The sequence below is a fragment of the Rhinatrema bivittatum genome, chromosome 11, assembly GCF_901001135.1.
Source record: "Rhinatrema bivittatum chromosome 11, aRhiBiv1.1, whole genome shotgun sequence".
Taxonomy (NCBI): domain Eukaryota; kingdom Metazoa; phylum Chordata; class Amphibia; order Gymnophiona; family Rhinatrematidae; genus Rhinatrema; species Rhinatrema bivittatum.
The window spans coordinates 94,118,975-94,142,208 of NC_042625.1; the positions used below are offsets into that span (position 1 = coordinate 94,118,975).

General features: G+C 46.0%; 1 protein-coding gene across 1 annotated transcript in view; it reads left to right on the forward strand.

Moving 5' to 3' along the window:
• The window catches only part of GRIK3 (glutamate ionotropic receptor kainate type subunit 3), a 214,374-nt gene that overhangs the window by 183,111 nt on the left and 8,029 nt on the right, over positions 1-23,234 (forward strand). The window contains 4 exon segments of the mRNA XM_029620012.1: positions 6,210-6,433; positions 12,454-12,572; positions 21,513-21,685; positions 21,687-21,731. Of these exon segments, the coding sequence (XP_029475872.1) occupies positions 6,210-6,433; positions 12,454-12,572; positions 21,513-21,685; positions 21,687-21,731 (561 nt within the window).

Genomic DNA, 23,234 nt, shown 5'->3' on the forward strand with positions numbered 1-23,234 from the left:
CAGGGAATGCCTCCACTCACTGCAGGAAGATCAGTGCACAAAAGCATGCAGATAAATGCAAGCCCCCCTGATCCGCATCCAGGGAATGCCTCCACTCACTGCAGGAAGATCAGTACACAAAAGCATGCAGATAAATTCAAGCCCCTCCTGATCCGCATCCAGGGAATGCCTCCGCTCACTGCAGGAAGATCAGTGCACAAAAGCATGCAGATAAATTCAAGCCCCTCCTGATCCGCATCCAGGGAATGCCTCCGCTCGCTGCAGGAAGATCAGTGCACAAAAGCGTGCAGATAAATGCAAGCCCCTCCTGATCCGCATCCAGGGAATGCCTCTGCTCACTGCAGGAAGATCAGTGCACAAAAGCATGCAGATAAATGCAAGCCCCCCTGATCCGCATGCAAGGAATGCCTCTGCTCACTGCAGGAAGATCAGTGCACAAAAGCATGCAGATAAATGCAAGCCCCCCCTGATCCGCATGCAAGGAATGCCTCCGCTCGCTGCAGGAAGATCAGTGCACAAAAGCATGCAGATAAATGCAAGCCCCTCCTGATCCACATCCAGGGAATGCCTCTGCTCACTGCAGGAAGATCAGTGCACAAAAGCGTGCAGATAAATGCAAGCCCCTCCTGATCCGCATCCAGGGAATGCCTCCGCTCACTGCAGGAAGATCAGTGCACAAAGCGGATAAATGCAAGCCCCCCCCCTGATCCGCATCCAGGGAATGCCTCCGCTCACTGCAGGAAGATCAGTGCACAAAAGCATGCGGATAAATGCAAGCCCCCCTGATCCACATCCAGGGAATGCCTCTGCTCACTGCAGGAAGATCAGTGCACAAAAGCATGCAGATAAATGCAAGCCCCCCCTGATCCGCATCCAGGGAATGCCTCTGCTCACTGCAGGAAGATCAGTGCACAAAGCGGATAAATGCAAGCCCCCCCCCTGATCCGCATCCAGGGAATGCCTCCGCTCACTGCAGGAAGATCAGTGCACAAAAGCATGCAGATAAATGCAAGCCCCCCTGATCCGCATCCAGGGAATGCCTCCGCTCACTGCAGGAAGATCAGTGCACAAAGCGGATAAATGCAAGCCCCCCCCCCTGATCCGCATCCAGGGAATGCCTCCGCTCACTGCAGGAAGATCAGTGCACAAAAGCATGCAGATAAATGCAAGCCCCCCCCCTGATCCGCATCCAGGGAATGCCTCCGCTCACTGCAGGAAGATCAGTGCACAAAAGCATGCGGATAAATGCAAGCCCCCCTGATCCACATCCAGGGAATGCCTCTGCTCACTGCAGGAAGATCAGTGCACAAAAGCATGCAGATAAATGCAAGCCCCCCCTGATCCGCATGCAAGGAATGCCTCTGCTCACTGCAGGAAGATCAGTGCACAAAAGCATGCAGATAAATGCAAGCCCCCCCTGATCCGCATGCAAGGAATGCCTCTGCTCACTGCAGGAAGATCAGTGCACAAAAGCGTGCAGATAAATGCAAGCCCCTCCTGATCCACATCCAGGGAATGCCTCTGCTCACTGCAGGAAGATCAGTGCACAAAAGCATGCAGATAAATGCAAGCCCCTCCTGATCTGCATGCAAGGAATGTCTCTGCTCACTGCAGGAAGATCAGTGCACAAAAGCATGCAGATAAATGCAAGCCCCCCTGATCCGCATCCAGGGAATGCCTCTGCTCGCTGCAGGGAAGCTTACGCTCGCACAGGACGTACACACAGATCAGGGAGGCCAAACGGCGCTCCACTTCCCCCATTCACATTACAGATTCAGACATGTAGAGGGAGTTTAAGTTATGGGAATGTTGACTTGGTCCTGGCAAAGCTGCTTTTTCTCCTTCCGTTCACCGTGAGGTCTGGGTATTGGGCACAAAATAGGAAAAAACTCCTTTAGTGCTCCAGGCCTCATTTGTAAGCAGAGGACAGCGAGGAGTGAGGTGAAGTGGCTGTGCAGGCAGGGAGGGCACTGGATTTAGTCTTCCTTATCCTGTGTTTTCTTCATTTTCAATCTCCTAAAGTTAGGCCCCGTTCCTCCCCCCCTGTTAATCTCAGCAGTTGTGTGGATGGGCACCCTAGATAGGCCGTAATGGCCTTTTTCTGCCTTCAGTGTTTCCAGAGTTTTTAGTGACCCTGCTAATCGTCGTTACCCGGTGCTCCATCGAGATTGGTTTTTACCATCCAGTGCGAGTGAATCCACCTGAGGAACATGCAAAGAAATGTGAACTTAAGGAACACGGCCAGGGCTTCTGCCGGACAAGTATCAAAGTCATGAATGAAGTTAGATAGAGCGTGTCTCACCCCCCAGAAATCGGTCATCCGAAACTCTGCATCCTTCAATGCGGCTAAAAGCCTGGAGATGGGGGACGGGACGGACGGACGGGTTCCCACAACTTTTACCTGCATTGAGAGGGGACGAGAGCAACACGTGCAAGATTGCATTTTCAATGCTACGTGGGTTATGTGCGTTCAGAAGAAAAAAAAAAAAGTACCCGCAGAGAAATCAGATGCAAGAAACTGCCTGGGGACAAGGCTGGAAGGGAAGCTCCGTGCACGCTTTGGTGACGCGTGGCTGAGGACTCTACCCCGACGCGGGGCAGTTTGGGAACCGTTCCCCTTAGAACGTTATGAAAGTGCCGAGGATAAAAAAATGCGATGGTGGCACCGAAGCCTCAGGAACGCGGCATAGAAGGAATGGATTCCACCGGCTCGCGGCACACCGTGTGTGCTGTGGCGTGTTGAGGTTTCCGAAGCTATTACTTCCTTTTTACTAAATATCAGGGTGTCACGTGCCAACTAAATAGCCAGGCTACAAGTTATGCCGATTCAGAAACAAATCAATGTTGTTATGTAAATGGGTCTAGTTTGTACCTGTGAGATCAAAAGGTCCTTTTTTTGTTGTTCTTTATGTTGTTGTCTGCTGTCTTCAGAATTGTGACTAATGCAGTAAATAAATAAATAAATAGATAGATAGATAGATAGATAGATAGATAAATAGAAAGAAAATGCACAGGAATGTGGGAAGACTGGAGAATGTAGATTGGGACCATAGAGGTTGATTGATGCAGCCGAGGGTGCCTCAAGGAAAATACACTGTCTGGTTTATATTTTACATCCCATTGGTATGCTTCTCCTGCCCTGCTGCTTTTCCAACAGATATGTTTCCATGACGACTGGATTTTGGCCTGCTCAGAATCCTTCGCTTGCTGCTCGTCGTTTGAAGTCATAGCCCATCGCCTGTGACATCACAAGTCTGTTGCTGTGCAAATGAATGTGATGCCATGGACGTGGCTGTTAGCTTCAGGGGATGGCAATAGGCAAACAGCAAGAGATGTTATATGAGAAAACAACAGTATTCCTGTTTGTATTAGCCCATTACTGGGGACAGTACGACTGTAAGTTAGTTTAGGGGTGAGGGGACCTGTCTGCTACAGTTCCCCTCTCACTTCACAGTCCCAAGTTCAGGAAAAGACAAAGTGTCTCCTCAGAATTAGACTTGTATTTATCAGATTTGGCAGGATTTAGCATGTAGAAGATAACAATTCCTGTCTCTAACATCCTGGCCACCCAGTTTACCCTAAAGCAAGTTCTGTACCATGGGTGGTTTCAAACATGCCATAAACCTTAGCCTGCTTAATATAGTAAAACATATGTCTACCTTACTTACCCCTGGTCCTAACTTCAGGTGATTTCTCTCTGTTTACCCCTGAAGCAGCTCTGCTTGGAGGTCTGAAGAACCATCTGGGAAGGAAACTTGCTTCCAGGTCTGGTACTGGCAGAGCTGCCGGTCTGTTCTTGGCTCCTCACCACCTCAGACTCTACATCATCGTCTGACCCTAGGCAGGGAACCTCCTCTCTCCGGTATCCTGGCCATGCCTAGTCTTCTCCCCCCTTGATAGGGGGTCCACTTCCTTTCTCCTTATTTGCCACCCGTCTTATACTTTCCAGCTGATAAATATGCATAAATTGTGCATAATCATGTAGTGGGTGAAGGGTCTTTGCATCATTGCAGGTCTTTTCCCCCTCCCCTTTTCTTCGGGGGGGGGGGGGGGGGCTGTCACATCTGGACCAAGGCTGTATGCCAAGCTATATGCCAGCATCAGCGTTTTCTCCATTTCAGAATGCTCCCCCTTCATCCAGAGGTGGATCCCTCTGACAGCTGGACTTCCCTTGGCCAGTCTGTGACTTCTGCTTATCAGCTTACATTGCTGCATTGTCCCTCTGCCTTGGTTTTATTTACACAGGAGCTTACAAACAGGAAGATCTTGATAAGTATTCTTCAGTTCTGGTTTAAAGTTCTCATCTGGACAAAGTTTCTTTTCTTTAGCTGTCAGTATACTTTGGCCTGTCAGTATACTTGCTTGCATAACCTCTTTATGATTCATATCAGGTGCTTTCACTGGTTAGACATGGAGTATCTCCCTACAAGTCCCTCTCCTTAAGTGGGATGGGCCCACAAGGGAGCTTATCACTGTTTAAGCCTAACTATCAGGCTACTATGCAGGCCTCAACTGTATAACATGTATTACCACCAATGATGACATAATTAACATGAGGTAGGAATAATGCAACAATAATAATAGTCATGGTACTTATAAGGAAACATAATAGTAATAATATGAAGGGAGAAATGTAATAATAGAATAGAATAACAGTGAATAAAATCATCGTTATAAGGAAGAAAGGCAAAGTGGTAAAAGTATAATGAAGAAAATAAATGAAGAATAGTAACAGGAAATATATAAAAGGGTAATGAGAAATAAGGAAACAATGTAGTTCTCACGCGGTGCATGCTGTAAAAATATGAGGTAGGGACATCATCTCAGACTTGAGGTAGAGTGTGTGTGTGTGCAACCCTCCTGTCCCTAGTCTGGAAAGTGACGAAGTGCGATCACTGATGGTCCTGTACCTCATACAGATCCAGAGATGGAGACTGAGGGAGGTCTCACAAGTGCATAGCTTTACGGTGAAACCTTTCCCATGTGTGTCTTATTCTAATAACAGAGAGGCTGCATCATTTTTGGATCCCCCTCTGACAGCTTTGACCCATCGTATCCCATCTCTGGGTCACAGGAAGTTGAAAGGGGGCAGGAGTTTTCCCCAGTCGTTCCTGTCCCACTGGCTCCCCACAGCATTTTGTTATACAGCTAAATGTATTTATAGATTTATTGATACTTGATATTCTGCCTTTTTCCTTGAGTGGCCTCAAGGTGGATTACAAAGCAAGTTTTAACCAATAGTTACAGAACATGGGTCGAAGGTCATTTACAACTTGCAGCCATACAGCAGAGCAGCGCTGGCCTCAGGGTAAGTCAGGGCCATTTTGGAAACAGGACCTGGTGGGGCAGGAGCGATGGGGGAATCACTCCTGCCCCAGTTTGGCTTCTTGTAATCCATGGATGATGTAAAATAGATCTGAGAAGGGTGGGGGATAAGGGAAGACCTGGGGGGGAGGAGGAAGGGTTTGTAATTTTTTAAATTTTGGCAACAAGAGAAGGGAGGGTCCCTTTCTTTTCCTTTTGTGTTTTTCTTTTTTTTTTTTCTTTTGGTGTTTATTTTGTTTCAAGGAATTTAAATGAACCAAAATAAAGATCAAATAAAACGAAAAACAAATTTAAAAAAACCCAACAAACCCCCCAAAAAAACCCCAAAACATTTTTTTCTATGAATTTCCTTACTACCTGCCATCAACTGCTATACTACCAAAATGAAATGTGTGGATTTGTGTCTGGAAAAGATTATAAAAATATAAGAAGAAAGCCTTCAGGCACAAGAGGACTCGGGAATCAGACCCAGAAAGGGAGGAGAAGAGCTAAGAGAACTGGGAAGCAATAAACACAATTTTGAGGAGCATCACATTGATTGCTTTACAGTTTCGATTTATACTTCGCCCTGCTCCACTGAAGGTCGCAGGGCAGCTTAGAGAATCACAGCAGCAAAAGCTCAGTTTAAGTAACGTATTTAAATATAGCGTTGTTTCTGAAGGAAAATCATCTAACATTGTTCTCATACTGGGGCAATTGAGTTTGTTTTTACCAAGTTTCACCCTCAAACATCAGAACATAGCATCGGCCCCCTCAGCATTTGCTTCTCATACGTTCCCACTATAGAACACATTTCCCGGCCGCTCTGGATGCTCATTTGCCTACCCTGCCATCTCTTTTATGTTTTTTTTTTCTCTTCTTTATGTTTTCCGGGTGTTCTTCAGAAAGCGGACCTGGCGGTTGCCCCCCTGACCATCACCCATGTTCGGGAGAAAGCCATCGATTTTTCCAAACCCTTCATGACCCTGGGCATCAGCATCCTCTACAGGAAGCCCAATGGGACCAACCCAGGCGTCTTCTCCTTCCTGAACCCTTTGTCCCCCGACATCTGGATGTACATTTTCCTGGCTTACCTGGGAGTCAGCTGTGTGCTGTTCGTCATTGCCAGGTAAGGCTGTTTCATGTCCGTCTGTCTGTCTGTCTCACTTTGCTTTAGCTTGATGTGAGAATTCTCTTGGCTTTTGTGGCTTTCGCCTTTGCATAGCATCTCCTGACGAGGCTTGGTGGGTAAGGCAGCAGGAAGCCTCTCTCTATGGGAACCATGACTTCTGCTTACTGACGTGTCACGTGGCATTGTGCAGCGTGCTCTGCTGAGTTGTTACTACCCTTTATTTTGTATTTATGCATTTATCACCACGCTAGATCCTACAGTGTCTCATGATTGGCATATCTCTTACCTGCTGCACTACGTCCTGGGATCATTGTCACCGTAATTAATCACTGAAATATATCATTAGTAAACGCCGTTAAATGCGACCAACAGAGTATGCAGTACATTTAATATTTTCTGTCGTTAATTGATGCTGGATGAGCGAAACGGCGCATTGATGTCTCTTCCTGGTCCAAGAGAGTTTTCTGATTGGGCGACAGGGTAGCGGGGTGTGAACAACAAGGCCAAGGTAGATGGGGATCTCCTCCCAGCGTCAGATTCTGAAACTCCCAGCTGGAGGAAGGCCCCAGCGGGGAAAGAATGAGTGCTCCTTATCTACCTTCACTTGCCCAAAGCAGAAAACTAAGACCTCCTGGAATTTAAATCCCAGTTCTGCCACTGATGCTTTAGGATAATGTTAATAAGCACACAAAATACACTTCATCGTGCCAAACAAAATAGTTTCTTTCTTTTAAATGCAAGCTGTTGACACTGGGTCTGGTGACTCCTAAAGTGTGAGGGGTTTTAATATATCTGTAGTAAATAATCATCAGGTATAATGTGTGACTGCTCTGTGATACATCCATTTTAGTATTGTTGGGGGGGGGGGGGGCCTCACTATTTTTATGTTTGTTTACTGAAGAGGGGACATGGAAAACAGCGATCAGACTGCCTTTCTTCTGGAACAGATATTCTCAGAAAACAGAATGTTCATTGTCTAAATCAGGGCTAGGATCTGCACTCCCCCAGTGTCCCCCTCAGGATACCCCCTAATCAATATGCATGAGATAGGGAGCCCTCAAGGACCTGCATGCCCGCTCCCGGTCTTGCATGATGTGAACAAATGTCCTGAGGTCCCCCCCAGGAAGAACACTTTCATTCTGCAGCAGCAGTGTGCGAAAAGGCCTACAATGAGAGCGGAGTGCCCGGCTGAGGGCTGGCAAGTCACAGAAGTAGCTACGCGCAGACATTGACCCACAGGCTTTGATCTTACACAGTGCAATTACAAAATCATCCTGTACGGAGGCTGGAGAAGACACAGAGGGAGAAATACAAACAGCAGCAAAATAGATTTGTATTTATAGCATCCTGAGTTCCTGGAAATGTATGGTCTTGGTAGCCATAATGCCTCAAAGTTCCATCTATTTATTTACTTCCTGTATTTATTGCAAGCCCAGGAGAGACGGCAGTCTTAACTCAAAAAAGCCGAGAGTTCAGATCTACCCACCAGAGGCCACTGGGAGCCACAGTCGTAGGTCAGTGCCACTTGAAACTGACTGAGGGGCTGTTGGAGCAGAGCGGCTGGGCTTGGATGTTGTCTGTTGCTGGGTTTTTAATCAGACTCGTCCTGCTTATAAATGTGCTGCTAAATCCGTTGGACTTGGCCCCAAAGGGACTGTAAAGCATTAAAAGCCAAGCAAATGGCCCAGCTCGGATAATCTGTCTAGCGGAGCCGGTGCCGCAGACCCTCCAGCCCCGGGACAGCTTCTCCGTTTTAATGAGCGCGGCCATGCGCAGGTCAAAGGACTGAAGATTATTTGTTGCCCACAGAGGGCTCTAATAACAGGGATTTGCACTTCTGCCAGTTAAACACTAACAAACTCAAATGTCTTTCACAAGACAGCTTGCCCCTCCAGAGAGGTAATTGAAGGCCCAATGATTCTGCAATGCATTTTTTTCAGGAGGGGGAGGTGAATGTAACCTTTGAAATGCTTTACAGGAATCAGGAGTGCAAGACACAGACAAAGGAAGCTGTTCAGGAAGAAATCTTTATTAATCTTTTGCATGCAGGTGGGGAGGGCTGAGTGAGGCTTTTGAGGCCTATAGGCCCACACCGATTTGAAACTCTTTTGGGAAGTGCAGGGTGGGCATTTGTTTCAGTAGGGATTGGACTGGAAAGTTCACTTCTTTTGGGGTTTTTTTTCACTTGGAATCCCTGCATACCTGACTATATTAATATAACCAGTTAGATTTAAAAGTTACCTAGGTGCATGTAGCCAAACTTTATTCGAGGACATTCAACGTGATATTTAGTTCATTGAGTATCCATCTGACTTTAGCCGAATAAGTTATGAAAATTGACCTCTTAAGAAACCAAAACACAAATACAAAAAAGGAAATGAAAAAAATAAACTGAAAGGAAACTGGTTTGTGTGCAGCTCCCTATTAGATGTAGGCCCTTTCCAGCTGTCTCATGAGCTCTGTGGGTGCTCCCTCCCTCTATTGAGCTGCACTAGCACACGCAGGAAGCCTCAGACCTAACTAACTCAGTGCTATTTAAACCCAGTGCAACTGCACTCACCTGAAGAAGAGAGGATAAATCTGCAGAGCGCGTCACACATGTATTGAGTTAGTCCAATAAAAAGGTCTCAGCTACAGCTTATTTGTTGACCCTTAATTCTACATAATTTCTTTTGGAAAGTTAAAAAATGAGGCAAAAAGCAACGTGCAGAGCGTGATTATGTGGATTGGAAGCAAAAACATCTTCACCTTGGAGTGGGCTTTCTTTTTTTTTTTTAATTTTCAGAAACGCGTGGCATCAACTTTGACTTGAGGCAATAAGTAAGGCGCTCCAGAGCAAGTCAGTCCCGTCTGGTGCCTGCAGTGGGGAGAGGGTAGGGACTGCAAAGCCTTGCCCATATCAGGTCCTATCCCGGATCCCTCCGAGGCCCATGCTCCTAAGACACTGCTTCCTGCTGGGTTTTATGCTTTAATTACAGAGTAGGGAAGTTCCAGGACAAAAAGGGATTTTAGGGGAGAGCAAAGAGAGATGGCACTAATTAATATGTCCAGACCAGAGGCATTCATTAAACAAGTTGTGTTTCTTGTTTAATTCAGTCTTTATGAGAAAAATAAGGTGTGAATAATTGGGTTTACAAATGTTAACATTTTTAGCCCTGCCGAACAGTGCAGTGAGCATCACTGCCTGAATTAACAGTTCAGGCTTCTCGGCCTGTGCAGACCACTTGTGAGTAAGATTATGGCACCAATATGGAGGGATGTGCACGGAAGAAAATTCATTTCATTTTGTTGCTTTTTTTTTTTTTGGTGGGGGGTGTTAATTCGAATTTTTGTTTACTTCATTTGCTGGAGCAAACTAAACATCAAATTTAAAAAACCAAAAATAAAAGCAAAAATAAATGACCTCTTCTATGGGGGAGCAGGGGGGGATCCCTCGCCGCTCCTGCCCCGCCAGCTCCCGGTTGGATCGCGGTGCAGCGAGTCCTGCAGCCGGCACCATTTTCCACCTGGGAACCTGCAGGGCGGGAAGCCACACGGAAGAGATCCATAGGTGGAGGGGGGAAGGTTCAGGAGGACTTTGCTTCTCACGGTTTATTTTTCATGGACTTTCTCAAACAAAAGTCAATGGGGGGGAGGGGGGGGGAATGTTGTGGAGTTTTTCGTTTCATTTTGTTTAGAAACTTAAATTCAAGGTGAGCATTTCATTGCATTTCGCATTTCGTTTGCACGCCCTGCTCCTACGCGGTGGCGACGTATCAGGGAGAATCATTGACAGCTGCAGGTTCCTCCTCCTGCTCACCGTGGAGCAGATGATACCAAAGGGGTTTTCCCCATTTTGTGAGGATGGAGGGAGAGAGCTTAGGTGCACCCCTGGCCTTGTGAACTTCAGTGCTTCTCCAGTCTGGTCCCTGTGACTCCTGCACAGGTCTGCGTATAAGGATATCCATGGAGAACATGCAAGAGGGAGACTGCAGACATTTCTCTAAGACCTTGGATAATTTGCATATTTGGTTTCCTTGTGAATGAGGGACTCATTCGGGAGCCAGGATGGCTGGGTTTGAAAATCAGTCTGTTTGGGGGAGGTTAAGTATGGCATAGTGCGCATATATATATATATATATATATATATATATATATATACATGAAATCCACACTCATGGACCCAGGCTGGAGTAAGAAAAGAAGAAGATTCATATAGAAGTCATAAAGGGAACAAATCTGCCACCGCCATTTGCCCAGCACTGGAAGGAAAAGAGAACTACATTAGTAGATCTCAGCTCTGGCCCTTGGGGCATCCCTGAACAGATCTGGTTTCCAGGTTAACAAAAATATGGCCATGTATGCATCCCTGGGGGAGGAGCTAGAGATGGGAAACTATTTATGCATCCCTGGGGGAGGAGCTAGAGATGGGAAACTATTTATGCATCCCTGGGGGAGGAGCTAGAGATGGGAAGCTATTTATGCATCCCTGGGGGAGGAGCTAGAGATGGGAAGCTATTTATGCATCCCTGGGGGAGGAGCTAGAGATGGGAAACTATTTATGCATCCCTGGGGGAGGAGCTAGAGATGGGAAGCTATTTATGCATCCCTGGGGGAGGAGCTAGAGATGGGAAGCTATTTGTGCATCCCTGGGGGAGGAGCTAGAGATGGGAAGCTATTTGTGCATCCCCGGGGGAGGAGCTAGAGATGGGAAGCTATTTGTGCATCCCCGGGGGAGGAGCTAGAGATGGGAAGCTATTTGTGCATCCCTGGGGGAGGAGCTAGAGGTGGGAAGCTATTTGTGCATCCCCGGGGGTGGAGCTAGAGATGGGAAGCTATTTGTGCATCCCTGGGGGAGGAGCTAGAGATGGGAAGCTATTTGTGCATCCCCTGGGGGGAGGAGCTAGAGATGGGAAGCTATTTGTGCATGCACTCTCTAAAACTGAATGTGTGTGTGAACTTGTCACCTGCTCCCAGGCGTAGATGTGCTTGTGTCTGCTGCGCAAGCATCCGTGCTTACCCCTTAATTTTTAAAGCGGACTTAAGGCACGTAAGTCTGCTTTGAAACCTATTCTGAAGTCCACATGTACTTTATACAGGGGCCTGTTTTCAAAGAGTTTAGGCCCCCTAACGTTTGGAGTTAGGCTCATAAATTGGCCCTTTTGAAAACTGAACTAGGCCTGAGTGCCTAAACTTGGGCTCCTAGTGGCTATGGGGGCGGAGTTAGGGCAGGGAGAGAGGAGCTTAGCACTGATTTTCAGAACCAGGCAAATAAATAGCAGCCCTAACCTTTAGGCTCCTCTACTTAGGTGAATTTTCAGCTGAAAACTTAGGAACCTAATTAAGAGGCCTACATTTCGGACCTCTGCTTTTTTTTTTTTTTTTTAATATCTGCCCCACACTGCCTATGTTCTGTTGGCTCAGTAAATTAAAGAAACATAATATTCCAAAAATAGTCAAAAGTTAGTTGAGAATATACATTTTATTTTTCTTCTTAAAACACCTGTGCCTTTCTGGTGAGGGATTGAAACCAGGTAAAGTGGAGAAGAGATGCAGGTACCCAGGACTATGAAGGCACATGGGGATGGAAGGGACCCGAGCTGGGGGCTCAGATATCATGAGGCAGGTGAGGAACCGTGCACTGGAACAGCGAGTGACCAGGCACAGTACAAGGAGCCAATCAAGAGGAGAACCAGAACCATCAGGCCAGGAAAGTCTGAGAGCGCTAGGATGCGTGACCCCTGTTGGAACGAAGCTGCATATGTGAGGCACCCCAGCAGGTTCCTGTGGATGATGCACCTCAACCCTCCCTCCCCCCCCCCCCCCTCTCTTTTAACCCTGTGGTGCCTGTCAAGATCTAGCTCCGCTATATTGTTCTTGCGCGCTTCTGCCGAGCATCCCACTCATGCAGTCTCGGTTTGTGGCGGGATCTGGCGGGGCGGGTGCTCAGAGGGGGGGCAGATATCAGGGGTCAGTTCCGTGCTGTCCGGCACAGTTTTTTTTTTTTTTGACGCTTTGTTTCGTTTCCAATAAAACAGGTTCAGCCCTTACGAGTGGTACGACGCCCACCCGTGCAACCCGGGCTCCGACGTGGTGGAGAACAACTTCACCCTGCTGAACAGCTTCTGGTTCGCGGTGGGAGCTCTCATGCAACAAGGTAACCCTCTGCCTTTCTCGCTCCCTCCCCGTCTCTTCCCCCCCCCCCCCCTGCAGCTTTGTTGGTGTTTGACAGAAACAAGATAAGGCGCTGCCTCCTTGTCAGAGAGGCAAATATTACAGGAAGATAAATGCGGCTGTCACCTGGCAGCAGGGCCGGTGGAGGAGGCGACTCTGTCATTGAGCGCTGTCACAGGAGGAAGCGTCAGCTCTGGAAATGGGAATTTTTTTGTCTCGAACAATTACAGAAGTGCTTGTCAACACAAAGGAACTTTCATCTTCTTGCGACTGGGAGGGTGTTCTGGAAGCGCCGGGGCCTCCGCCGGCTTCACCCCTGAGAAGCCATTATTCCATCTCCTAGGCCAGGGCTAGTTGACTCCGTCGCAGGCCACTGTGCCCCCTCTTGTGTAGCAGAGGGGGACCGGGGAGGGTTGTTGGGGGGGTGACGCTGTAAGTGTTTCGTCTAGCGCAATTGACGGCTGTTAGATATCGACAAAATAAAGAGAAAAAAAAAGCTTTCTGTGGCATAATTGCAGTGTTCTGAAAACACAACTGGGGACAGTGAAAAGATTTCCTTGTAAGTGGAATATACTGTATAGGGAGGGCGTAGATAAAACACTATAGAAATACTCGGGGGCTTCTTATTTTAGAACGCACAACCCATGATCTAAATATATTGCAGTCTGCTTTCTCTGATGTACTGTAGTTGAAAAGTTATTTTTTTATTGTAAAATTCATAATGCATGTGTTATCACCATCCTGAAAAAGAACAACAGTATGACATCGTCCTTTGTAATGCAGATAAACAAATTGGTGTCGTCTGGAATGATGATTTTAGTCTCCGATTCTGCTCAAAATTGTCCTACTGGTGAACAAAAGAAACAAAATAAAAAAAGGAAAGCAAAGGCTTGGGTGAGTCGTTTAGGAGAAGAGTTCATTAAGCAGCAGGCAGGCATAGCCTAAAATCAGTTCCTAGGAAAAAAATATATAAACAACCAAAATTCATCCTAGATCGGACCGTGCAACTCCTGTCCTCAAGGTCCCCAAACCAGTCGAGTTTTCAGGATAACATGAATGAATATGCTTGAAATAGTTGTGCGTTGAGGCAGTGTGCATGCAAATTTATCTCATGATTATTAATTAGAGATTTCCTGAAAACCCAACCGGCTAGGGGCCCCTGAGGACTGGAGTTGCCCACCTTTATCTTAGATGGTAGAAAGGTAGAGAGAGAGGGAATGAAAAGTGATTAAGAAAGCTTGAAGAGTGGACGAAGTCTTGGCAGCTGGGATTCAATACCAAGAAGTGCAGAGCCATGCATCTGGGGTGCGGTAATACAAAAGAGCTTTATATGATGAGAGGTGAACGGCTAATGTGCACGGCCTGGGAGAGGGACCTAGGAGTGATTGTGTCTGGCGATCTGAAGATGGTGAAGTAATGTGACAAGGTGATAGCTAAAGCCAGAAGAAGGCTGGGCTGTGTTGAGAGAGGAATAACCAGTAAGAAAAAGGAGGTGATGATGCCCTTATACAGGTCCTTGGTGAGGCCTCACCTGGAGTACTGTGTTCAGTTCTGGAGTCCTTATCTCAAAAGGGACAGAGACAGGATGGAGGTGGTCCAGAGAAGGGCGACCAGAATGGTGTGGGATCAGTATCAGAAACCCAATAAGGAGAGACTGAAGGATGTGAATATGTAGACCCTGGAAGAGAGGAGGTGCAGGGGAGATCTGATACAGCCCTTCAGATACCTGAAAGGTTTTAATGATGAGCAAACGTCAAACCTTTTCCATTGGAAAGAAAACAATAGAACTAGGGGTCACGAAATGAAACTCCAAGGGGGATGAATCAAAACCAACATCAGGAAATATTTCTTCACGGAGAGGGTGGTGGATGCCTGGAATTCCCTTCCGGAGGAGGTGGTGAAGAAGAGATCTCTAAAGGCTCGCAGATGGAAATGAGATGAGTGCAGGGAGGTAACTTGCAGGTATGGTGGTTACTTCTCTTAGAAGAAGGCATGGAGATTTGTACCCTTAACCAATATGCATTGATGCCTTTAATGCAACTGCTAATAAAGATCTCACTTATCCACTGTGATAGTGGGAAAAAGATACTTAAATGATAAATATGTAAAAGACCATCACATAGCACTGGGTTGGCAGCATGTGAATGCTTCAAAATCCCTTAAAATGTGCTGAATTTATAATCTTTGGTCATTTACCATGTGAGTAAGGGTTTTTTTTTTTTTGAATAATTGTTTTTGCAGCATTTAAATGATAGAATTAAATTTTGCGCTTATGCGAGCGCTCAGGTATTCCGGGAAGCGTGCTCTACTGTGTTCTTCAGGCTCAAGCGTGCTGAGTGTCCAAGATCTTTCAGAGAAACCGTCTTCCACCCGACGCCGCAACGTTTCAGAAGAGAACGTCTTTCACCGGGCTTGTGGCACACACTAGCCGCTTGCCCTGTGGAAGCCCCGGTGTTAACACAGGACCTGTCACAGGTGCCCGAGCTGCGAACAAGCAAGGCGAGCGCGGCGGTTCTACTGCTCAGAAATTGAAGGGCTTTTGATGCCACTGCAGCGCCACTCTCTGCTTCGATGGGGGGGGGGCAAGGAAAGAGAAATTGGATTCAGAGACAACCACCGTGAGCCCTGACTTTTAGTGTCTGGGGTACTGATCCTCAGACGTAAGGAAAAAACAGGACTGTTCTACGGCCAAGACCATAAGCAAAGCCCGTCAAGCAGCGCTGACTGATACATGGGGGTAGCCTGCACGGCGCGGCAGATGCTACCATGGGAAGCTTGCTGGGCAGACTGGATGGACCGTCGGTCCTTTTCTACCGCCATTTCTATGTCTCTATGATATATATTTTTGCTGTACAGTAAGTGAATGAATAACAACGGAGGAAGCCCTAATATAGCGTTACGTAGCCCTAAGGTCTTAAATGGTTGCAGAGTGACTTTTATCTCCGGAGTTCCTGCACGGTAGAGCAGAAGAGACCCCCGCTGCCTTTCCTCTGGCTCTCCACACAGCGACTCATAGGCACACAAATGGAATTCACCACTTCAGTGCTTTACATTATTCCCCGGCATAATAGAGTGAGTCTCTCCTGTAGTTTTAGTGGCGTTGACAAAGTCTGCAAACTGAGATTAATCTCCCCTTGCCGCCTGGCTCTCCCCACCCCTGTGTGAAAGGACAGACGATCCCTGCCCCCTCCAGTCTCGTGTCCCTCACTTAGAGGTACAGTCCAGTTGCCTTGGTGTTGACCTGCTGGAGTTTGAAGCCGGTCTGGGACAGGCGCCATCTCAGTCGCCAAGGGCTGCCCCTGTGCGTTCACATCCTTGAGAAACGGGACTCCTGGTAGGGATGTGCATTCATTTCCAATGAAACGGGAACAACGCTTTCCTGCTTTGATTCAATTTGTTCTCAAAACAACATTTTGATTTAATTCCTTTGGTTTTAAAGTCCTGGGCCCTGCTCCTGACTTTCCCCGTCCCCCCCGACCCTCCTGCCATGTTGAGGTTCTTGATGGGGCTGGAAGCTACCCCCGGTTGCTCCTGCTCCCCTCCCCCCCCCCTCCCACGGGCACCGTGGTTTCTTCTTTTACATCGTGCCGCTGCGATTAACGAGGACGCCCGCCTTCGTCTGCCTGCGACGTTCTGCGTTCTGCGGCACAAAATGGCGCCAGCCAGGCCGGTGGCGTTTTGTACAGAAGAAATTAGATGTGGCGCCCGCCTAGGTCCGCTGACACCGTCTTTGGTTTGGGGATTGGGGAATCAGGAGGAAAGTGGGAGGGGTGCGTGGGGGGAGGAGAGGGGGGGTCATTTTAAATAAACAAAAAGAAAAAAGCAAAGAAAATAAAATAATCAGAAAAACAAAATGTCTGCTCCCGGGACACGTTAGACTTATCGGTGCCTTTGCTCGCGGGTGACGTAGGCAGAACAGAGACCTCTTTTTATATCTTTTTATTTAAAGATGACCAAAGTACAGCCAAATAAGAGCGATATTTAATGGATTGGTTGTGCTGGCTTTTTTGTGCCAGCCCAAGCCCCCCCGGGGGGGAGGGTGAATGGCCCCCAGAATATCCCAGCTTCTGGGCAGGGGTGGAGGAGAGAGGGGACCTGCAGAGGTGGCCACTGTCGCACGTTATCGCTCTGTTCTGAGGCGCGGCGAGGCCTTGTGAGCGTGACGAAGATCCCGCGGAGATGCGATGAATGTTCATCTCCTCCCCACCCACTCTCTCTCCGGGGCTTGCGCGCCTTTCCCCGCCCCCCCCCCCCCCCCCCCCACTACCTTTCTGTGTCCTTTACCATCCTTTAATGTTCATGTACGCAGCTGCTGCCTTATTTCTCTAACTTGTGAATAACAAGCGGCATCTAAGGTTAAGGTCATTACCATAAGCAGCCTGTGCAGACATTATAAACGGGTCTGTTAATGATTCACAGAAACTCTTTAATGTTGCAGGAGATTTAATTAGCCACAGGTTTAGATGTCTGATGTTATTTCAACTTTGAGGGAAACACGTTATTTTAAAATCTTTCACAACACATGGCCCAGTTCAAATTAGCAGTAAAAGAGTAGACCAGGTAACCTTAGCCTGAAAAAGAGAAATTGATTCAGATCTATTGAAACTTCACCGGTGACCAAATCTGACATGAAATTCCATTCCTACACATCCCGAGTCCCTGGAGATTTTGTTTCTTAGGGCTCCAAAACCACACTGAAGGGATAGTGACCTCAGAGTCCTTCTCTCTCTCCAGTGAATGCTTCTAGGACTCTCAGATCTTAAGTTCCAGGTCGAGGACCTTCCTGGAGAATAATCTTGTGATGATGTCACAAGTTTGTGTCTGTGCATTTTTGGGTGGCTGATAAACTGCCTTTCTGCTCACTCATCCGCACCCTTTCCTGTCGCCCTAAGAAGGGTTGTACAGCCTGCAGCTTCCTTCATCAAGTCAGCTCTTTAAAAGACTATTACATGTGAAACAAAAACTGATTTTAAAAAAGTGATTCAGTCAGCCATTAGTTAAATATTAGAATTAGTAAGCTTTCTCTGTGCAGAATATTCAAAGTCAGAAAGAGGTGAAAGCTTTGTAAATGCTTCAGAAGTCTGTGTATACTGGGGCTGGCCCTGTGGCAGAACTGCACACCTGGGTGCAACTTGTGGCTTTCGGTCTTCAGCTAGGACCAGGGATTCTGGGAAGGGAGCATTCCCACCCCTGGTTGGAGGGAGTCCCACTCATCGTGCAATGTCAAAACCTAGTGGCCGGACTTCAGAGCCATGATTTCAGGGTTCTGAAGGGAGATCCAGTGCATGGACTCCTGGCTGAGGAATTGCTAAGGGTTATAAATAATAGCAAAACCATGGGTATGTTTGAGTTTATTTACAAACTTAATATATTACTTTCCATTAAATATTACATCAAAGTAGTTTATAATTAAATCATAATATAAGCAAATAAATAATATGCATAAACAATCAATGAAAATAAAATAAAAAATAACACAGTAAAATGGATACAACTTAATTTCTGCACAAAAAGAAAAGCAAGAGCAGTAAAATAATCTCAGTTAAAAGCCTGAGTGAAAAACAGTGCTTTCAAACCCTTCTGGAATTTCAGATAATTAGACTTCTGCTTTATAAACAATGGCAATTTCTTCCAAAGAGAAGGAAGATTGTTGAGTAGTCTGCAGTCTAACAGCTGGCTAGGGTACTGCAAGCAACTCCAGCTGTGAAGAGGGAAGCAGCCACGCTGGCGGATACGGTATTAACAAGTCTGATGCGTGCCCAGGTGCCCCACTTCAGAGGCAACTTAAACGCTAGGGCTAATATTTTTAAAATGGACTGGGAATGAAACAGGTAACCAATGCAACTCTTTATGCTGTGGAGAGACGTGATTGAAATCCTTCTTACCAAACAGCAGTTTAGCGGCAGCGTTTTGAATCAGTTGAATGCGTTTCAGTGCTACTGTGGTGCATTCTAAGTTACAGTAATCAATACAGCTGAAGGTCATTGCATGTGCTAAGCTCTTTTTTTTTTGCTAATAAAGATCTGGTACGACATAAATGGCGGAGATAAAAGAACGAGTCTGTCCAGTGAGGATATTTAATTTTCCAAAGAAAGTTTAGAATCCAGCTTTACACTTAATTTTGCAAATGAAGGCGTATGGTGCCCGGATTCCAGATCTGGTTCTAATTCAACCGCCCAAGGGAACAGGAGGGAGCTACCAAGTCAAAATAAAAAGAAAGTTCAATATTGTCTCTAATTGGCATTCCAAAGATTGGCAGTGGTTTATAGGAATCAGCCGTACCCTGCAGCCATGCAGGAAACAGTAACATTTCTGTCGTCTACTAGGGATGTGCATTTCATTTATACAAAACTGCAACACACGACGAATAAAGCTAAATTCATTCATTTGGTTTTAAAAAATGCATCGGGCCTAGTTCTAGACTGGAAGCCGGGGCCTTGCCTAGGGCATAGGCCGTGGTCCCTGCTTTCGGCCTCATCCTATGCCCAAGGCGAGGCCCCGGCTTAAGCCAAGGCACCGGCATCGCATTCGGGCATAGGCCGAAGCCCAAAGCAGGGACCGCGGCCTAGGCCTGACCGCAATGCCAGGGTCTCGGCCGAGGCCCTCAAAAATTTTTAAAGTAAATAAATAAGAACCGACCTGATCCGTCAGGTTCTGTCGCAGGCTGGGTCTCGAGGCCCGGGCCCGATGCCGCAACTTGACCTGGAGGCCAAAGCCTGTTGCTGGGGCCTTGGCCCGGACCCAGGCCCAACACCAGGGCCTCGGCCAGGAGGCTGGGTCCCAATGCCTGGTCCTCAGCCCAGGGTCAGGCCTAGGCCTTGGTGTCCAGACCCTGGGAGCTGCCCCATCCGATGTCTTCTTTCTTCGGCTCTTCACTGCCAAATGACGGCACCCTCTGGGGTCATGCCAGAGTGAATTAACTCCAGCGTATTCATCCCCATGAATGGCCCCATTTTGATGTGTGACCGAGGTCTCCAGATCAGGTTTGCAGCGTCAGCCTAGGTCCAGGCTGAGGCATCGAGCCTTGGCGATGGGCCTGGGTCCATGCCCCGGCCTAGGCCCAGTCACCGGTGTCAGAACCTGGCTTCCGGGCCTAGGCCCAGTCACCGGCCTCAGGACCTGGCTTCCGGGCCTAGGCCCAGTCACCGGCCTCAGGACCTGGCTTCCGGGCCTAGGCCCAGTCACCGGCCTCAGGACCTGGCTTCCGGGCCTAGGCCCAGTCACCGGCCTCAGGACCTGGCTTCCGGGCCTAGGCCCAGTCACCGGTATCAGGACCTTGGCCTGGACCTGTGTCGGGCCTGGGTCCGGGCCAAGGCCCCGGCACCAGGACCCAGCCTCCAGATCAGGCCGAAGCCTCAGCTTGGATTAGGCTGAGGTTGTGGCGAGCTACCATGTCCTTGACCTACAGAAGGCTGAGGCTTCGGCCTGGGCTTAGGCCAAAGCCAGCGGATCCTCACCGGACTGATTAAGTGGGGTCCGGGGGGATCCTGGTCCCGGCATCTTTGCAGGCGGGAGGCCCCAGGAGGCCTTATTTTAGTTTTTTGGCCATTTTGGGGTTCTTGTTTTTTTTTAATTGTTTGATTTGTTTTTTTCTCACAAATGAAAATCAATCAAAGAATCCACAAACTGAAATTCGTGGAAAAAACTTCCTGAAAATGAACCGAATAATGAAAATGAAAATGTTTTCTCTGCACATCCCTATCACATATATATAATATCACATATATATCATATAAAGAACACATATATATATAATATCGCATATATATAATATCACATATATATAATATAAACACATATATATAATATAAACAACACATATATATATAATATCGCATATATATAATATCACATATATATAATATCACATATATATAATATAAACACATATATATAATATAAACAACACATATATATATAATATCGCATATATATAATATCACATATATATATTATCACATATATATAATATAAACAACACATATATATATAATATCACATATATATATTATCACATATATATAATATAAACAACACATATATATATAATATCACATATATATAATATCACATATATATATTATCACATATATATAATATAAACAACACATATATATATAATATCACATATATATATTATCACATATATATAATATAAACAACACATATATATATAATATCGCATATATATAATATCACATATATATAATATAAACACATATATATAATATAAACAACACATATATATATAATATCACATATATATAATATCGCATATATATAATATAAACAACACATATATATATAATATCACATATATATAATATCACATATATATATTATCACATATATATAATATAAACAACACATATATATATATCACATATATATATTATCACATATATATAATATAAACAACACACACATATATATATCATCACATATATATATTATCACATATATATAATATAAACACATATATATATATATCATCACATATATATATTATCACATACATATATAATATAAACAACACATATATCTGCCTTCTCACCCGCAGCTTCTTAAACTAATTGGTAAACATTTCCAGTTTTCCGTATTGAGGGTGATGACATTGCAGTTGTTCTTCATGAAGTTGGTTTTCTCATCTGCTTTGTGCAGGGTAAAATCCTTTTTAATGAACCCATTCTTCACAAAGGTGATGACAGAAGTGAGTTTTTGGTACCACATGGGCCCCCTTTCTTCACATCTGTACCAGCAGGGAGCTAGGTGGTCTTGAATTATCCTCTTTAGCTAATTCTTATGTAGGTTCACTAAAAGGTATCACAAGTGGCAAGGAATCCCAGGCTCCTGGACCCCCTGCTCATTGTCAGTTCTAAAAGTTTCATGAAAAAAAAAAAATAAATAAACATTTCCATTGCAGGATCTGAACTGATGCCCAAAGCCCTGTCTACAAGGATCATCGGGGGCATCTGGTGGTTTTTCACCCTCATCATTATTTCTTCGTACACTGCTAACCTCGCTGCCTTCTTGACAGTGGAGAGAATGGAATCCCCCATTGACTCAGCCGACGACCTGGCCAAGCAAACAAAAACAGGAATATGGAACTATACTGAACGGGGCCACCATGACCTTCTTCAAGGTGAGAGCAGCCTGGGCTTAACATGTTTGTTCCCTATGGCAATGCAACCAGAAGCTAATTGTGCACACTAGATGGGCCTTCTCTGCCATCATGTTCTGTGTTTATATGAATAATGTACAGGCCGCATGCATATTGGAATGTCAGTTGATGTCTGTTTCTTAGCTCAGTGTATTTTGCATTTTTTTTTCTGCCTCTTTAATACAGGTGATCATATTCCAGGATTGTAATCAAAGTAGGAGGAGCGGGTAGATTGATCTATTCATAGCTACGGTTGTTTTTTTTCCAAGTAAATCAGTAATGCCACTGTTATTTATAAGTGTCCACATAGTGCTGTAGAACATAGGTCATGTATGACTCTGGGATACCTCCCTACCCTGCCCCTAATGCCATACGTTGCATTGTGCTGCTTCAGGTTGCTCCAGAGCGGCTTTGCTTTGCATCCCCGAACTCCTCACAACTTGTTATCTAAAGTGGGTGGTGTACTTAGTTAATTACCCCAGAAGATTTATTGGGAAGATGCCATAAGTAAAAAATAAATTACAATCGGCTGGTAGTTCAATCCCCAGGGAGTTTCAGATCGTGTTGACATTTGTAATGTGGCATCTCTTCGCTTTGATCAGGATTGTCAATTTCTGAAGCAGGCCAGGATACAGAAGGGAATCTTGCGGAGCTTTTATAAAATATTTATGAATCTTTACAGTAGTGCAAATGACTGGAAAGGGCCAGATAAGTGCACGAGAAGCCAGCAGCTTGGTTACCGTCACATGATGAATCTGGATGAAATCTGTCCCCTTCCTTTCAGTTGTAAGTCTGATTTCATCCCTGGGGACGGTACTCGTACACACACAGATTTCAGAGGTGAACGTCGCTCTGCTTCCGCTTGGACTTTCCCCACATCCATCTGGGGCCATCTGTTGCATTTCCCCTAGTGGTTTGGGGGGAAAATTAAAAGACACTTGAAAAATTAACTTTGGATTTTCAATAAATTTTATTTATTGTATTTATTTATTTTATTTAAACTATTTCTATTTCGCGCATTCAAGGCGGATAAATCTAAAGCACATCCTTTGGCTTTCGGATTTCTTCACAAGGATTGTGAGAGGAGAGGGGAAGTGAGTGGAAGAAACATTCTGAATGCTGTGAGGTCTGAGCCTGTTTTGAAGAAGCAAAAGAGAAAAGCTGCAGAAAGTGATTCCCTCAGCATTACCTTACAGGAAAGCCTGAGTCTGAAGAAGAGGCCCTGGGCAGTCACGATGGCTCTCACACAACAACATTGTAGGGCAGCTCTCACGTTGGTGCTGCCAAGAGCTGCCAAGAGCCCAGGTTTGATCCAGGACCAATATGGCAGCCAGCGCTCTGCTCGACAGGCCAGCAAAATCAATAATTATGTCATCTCTGACTCGGGCTAGGGAGCTAACAATTCCTGATTCCCTCCCTGTATTAGTACTTCAAACCTGACACAAGGCATTTCCCAGGACAAAGAGAAGCGAGCAGGCAAGCACT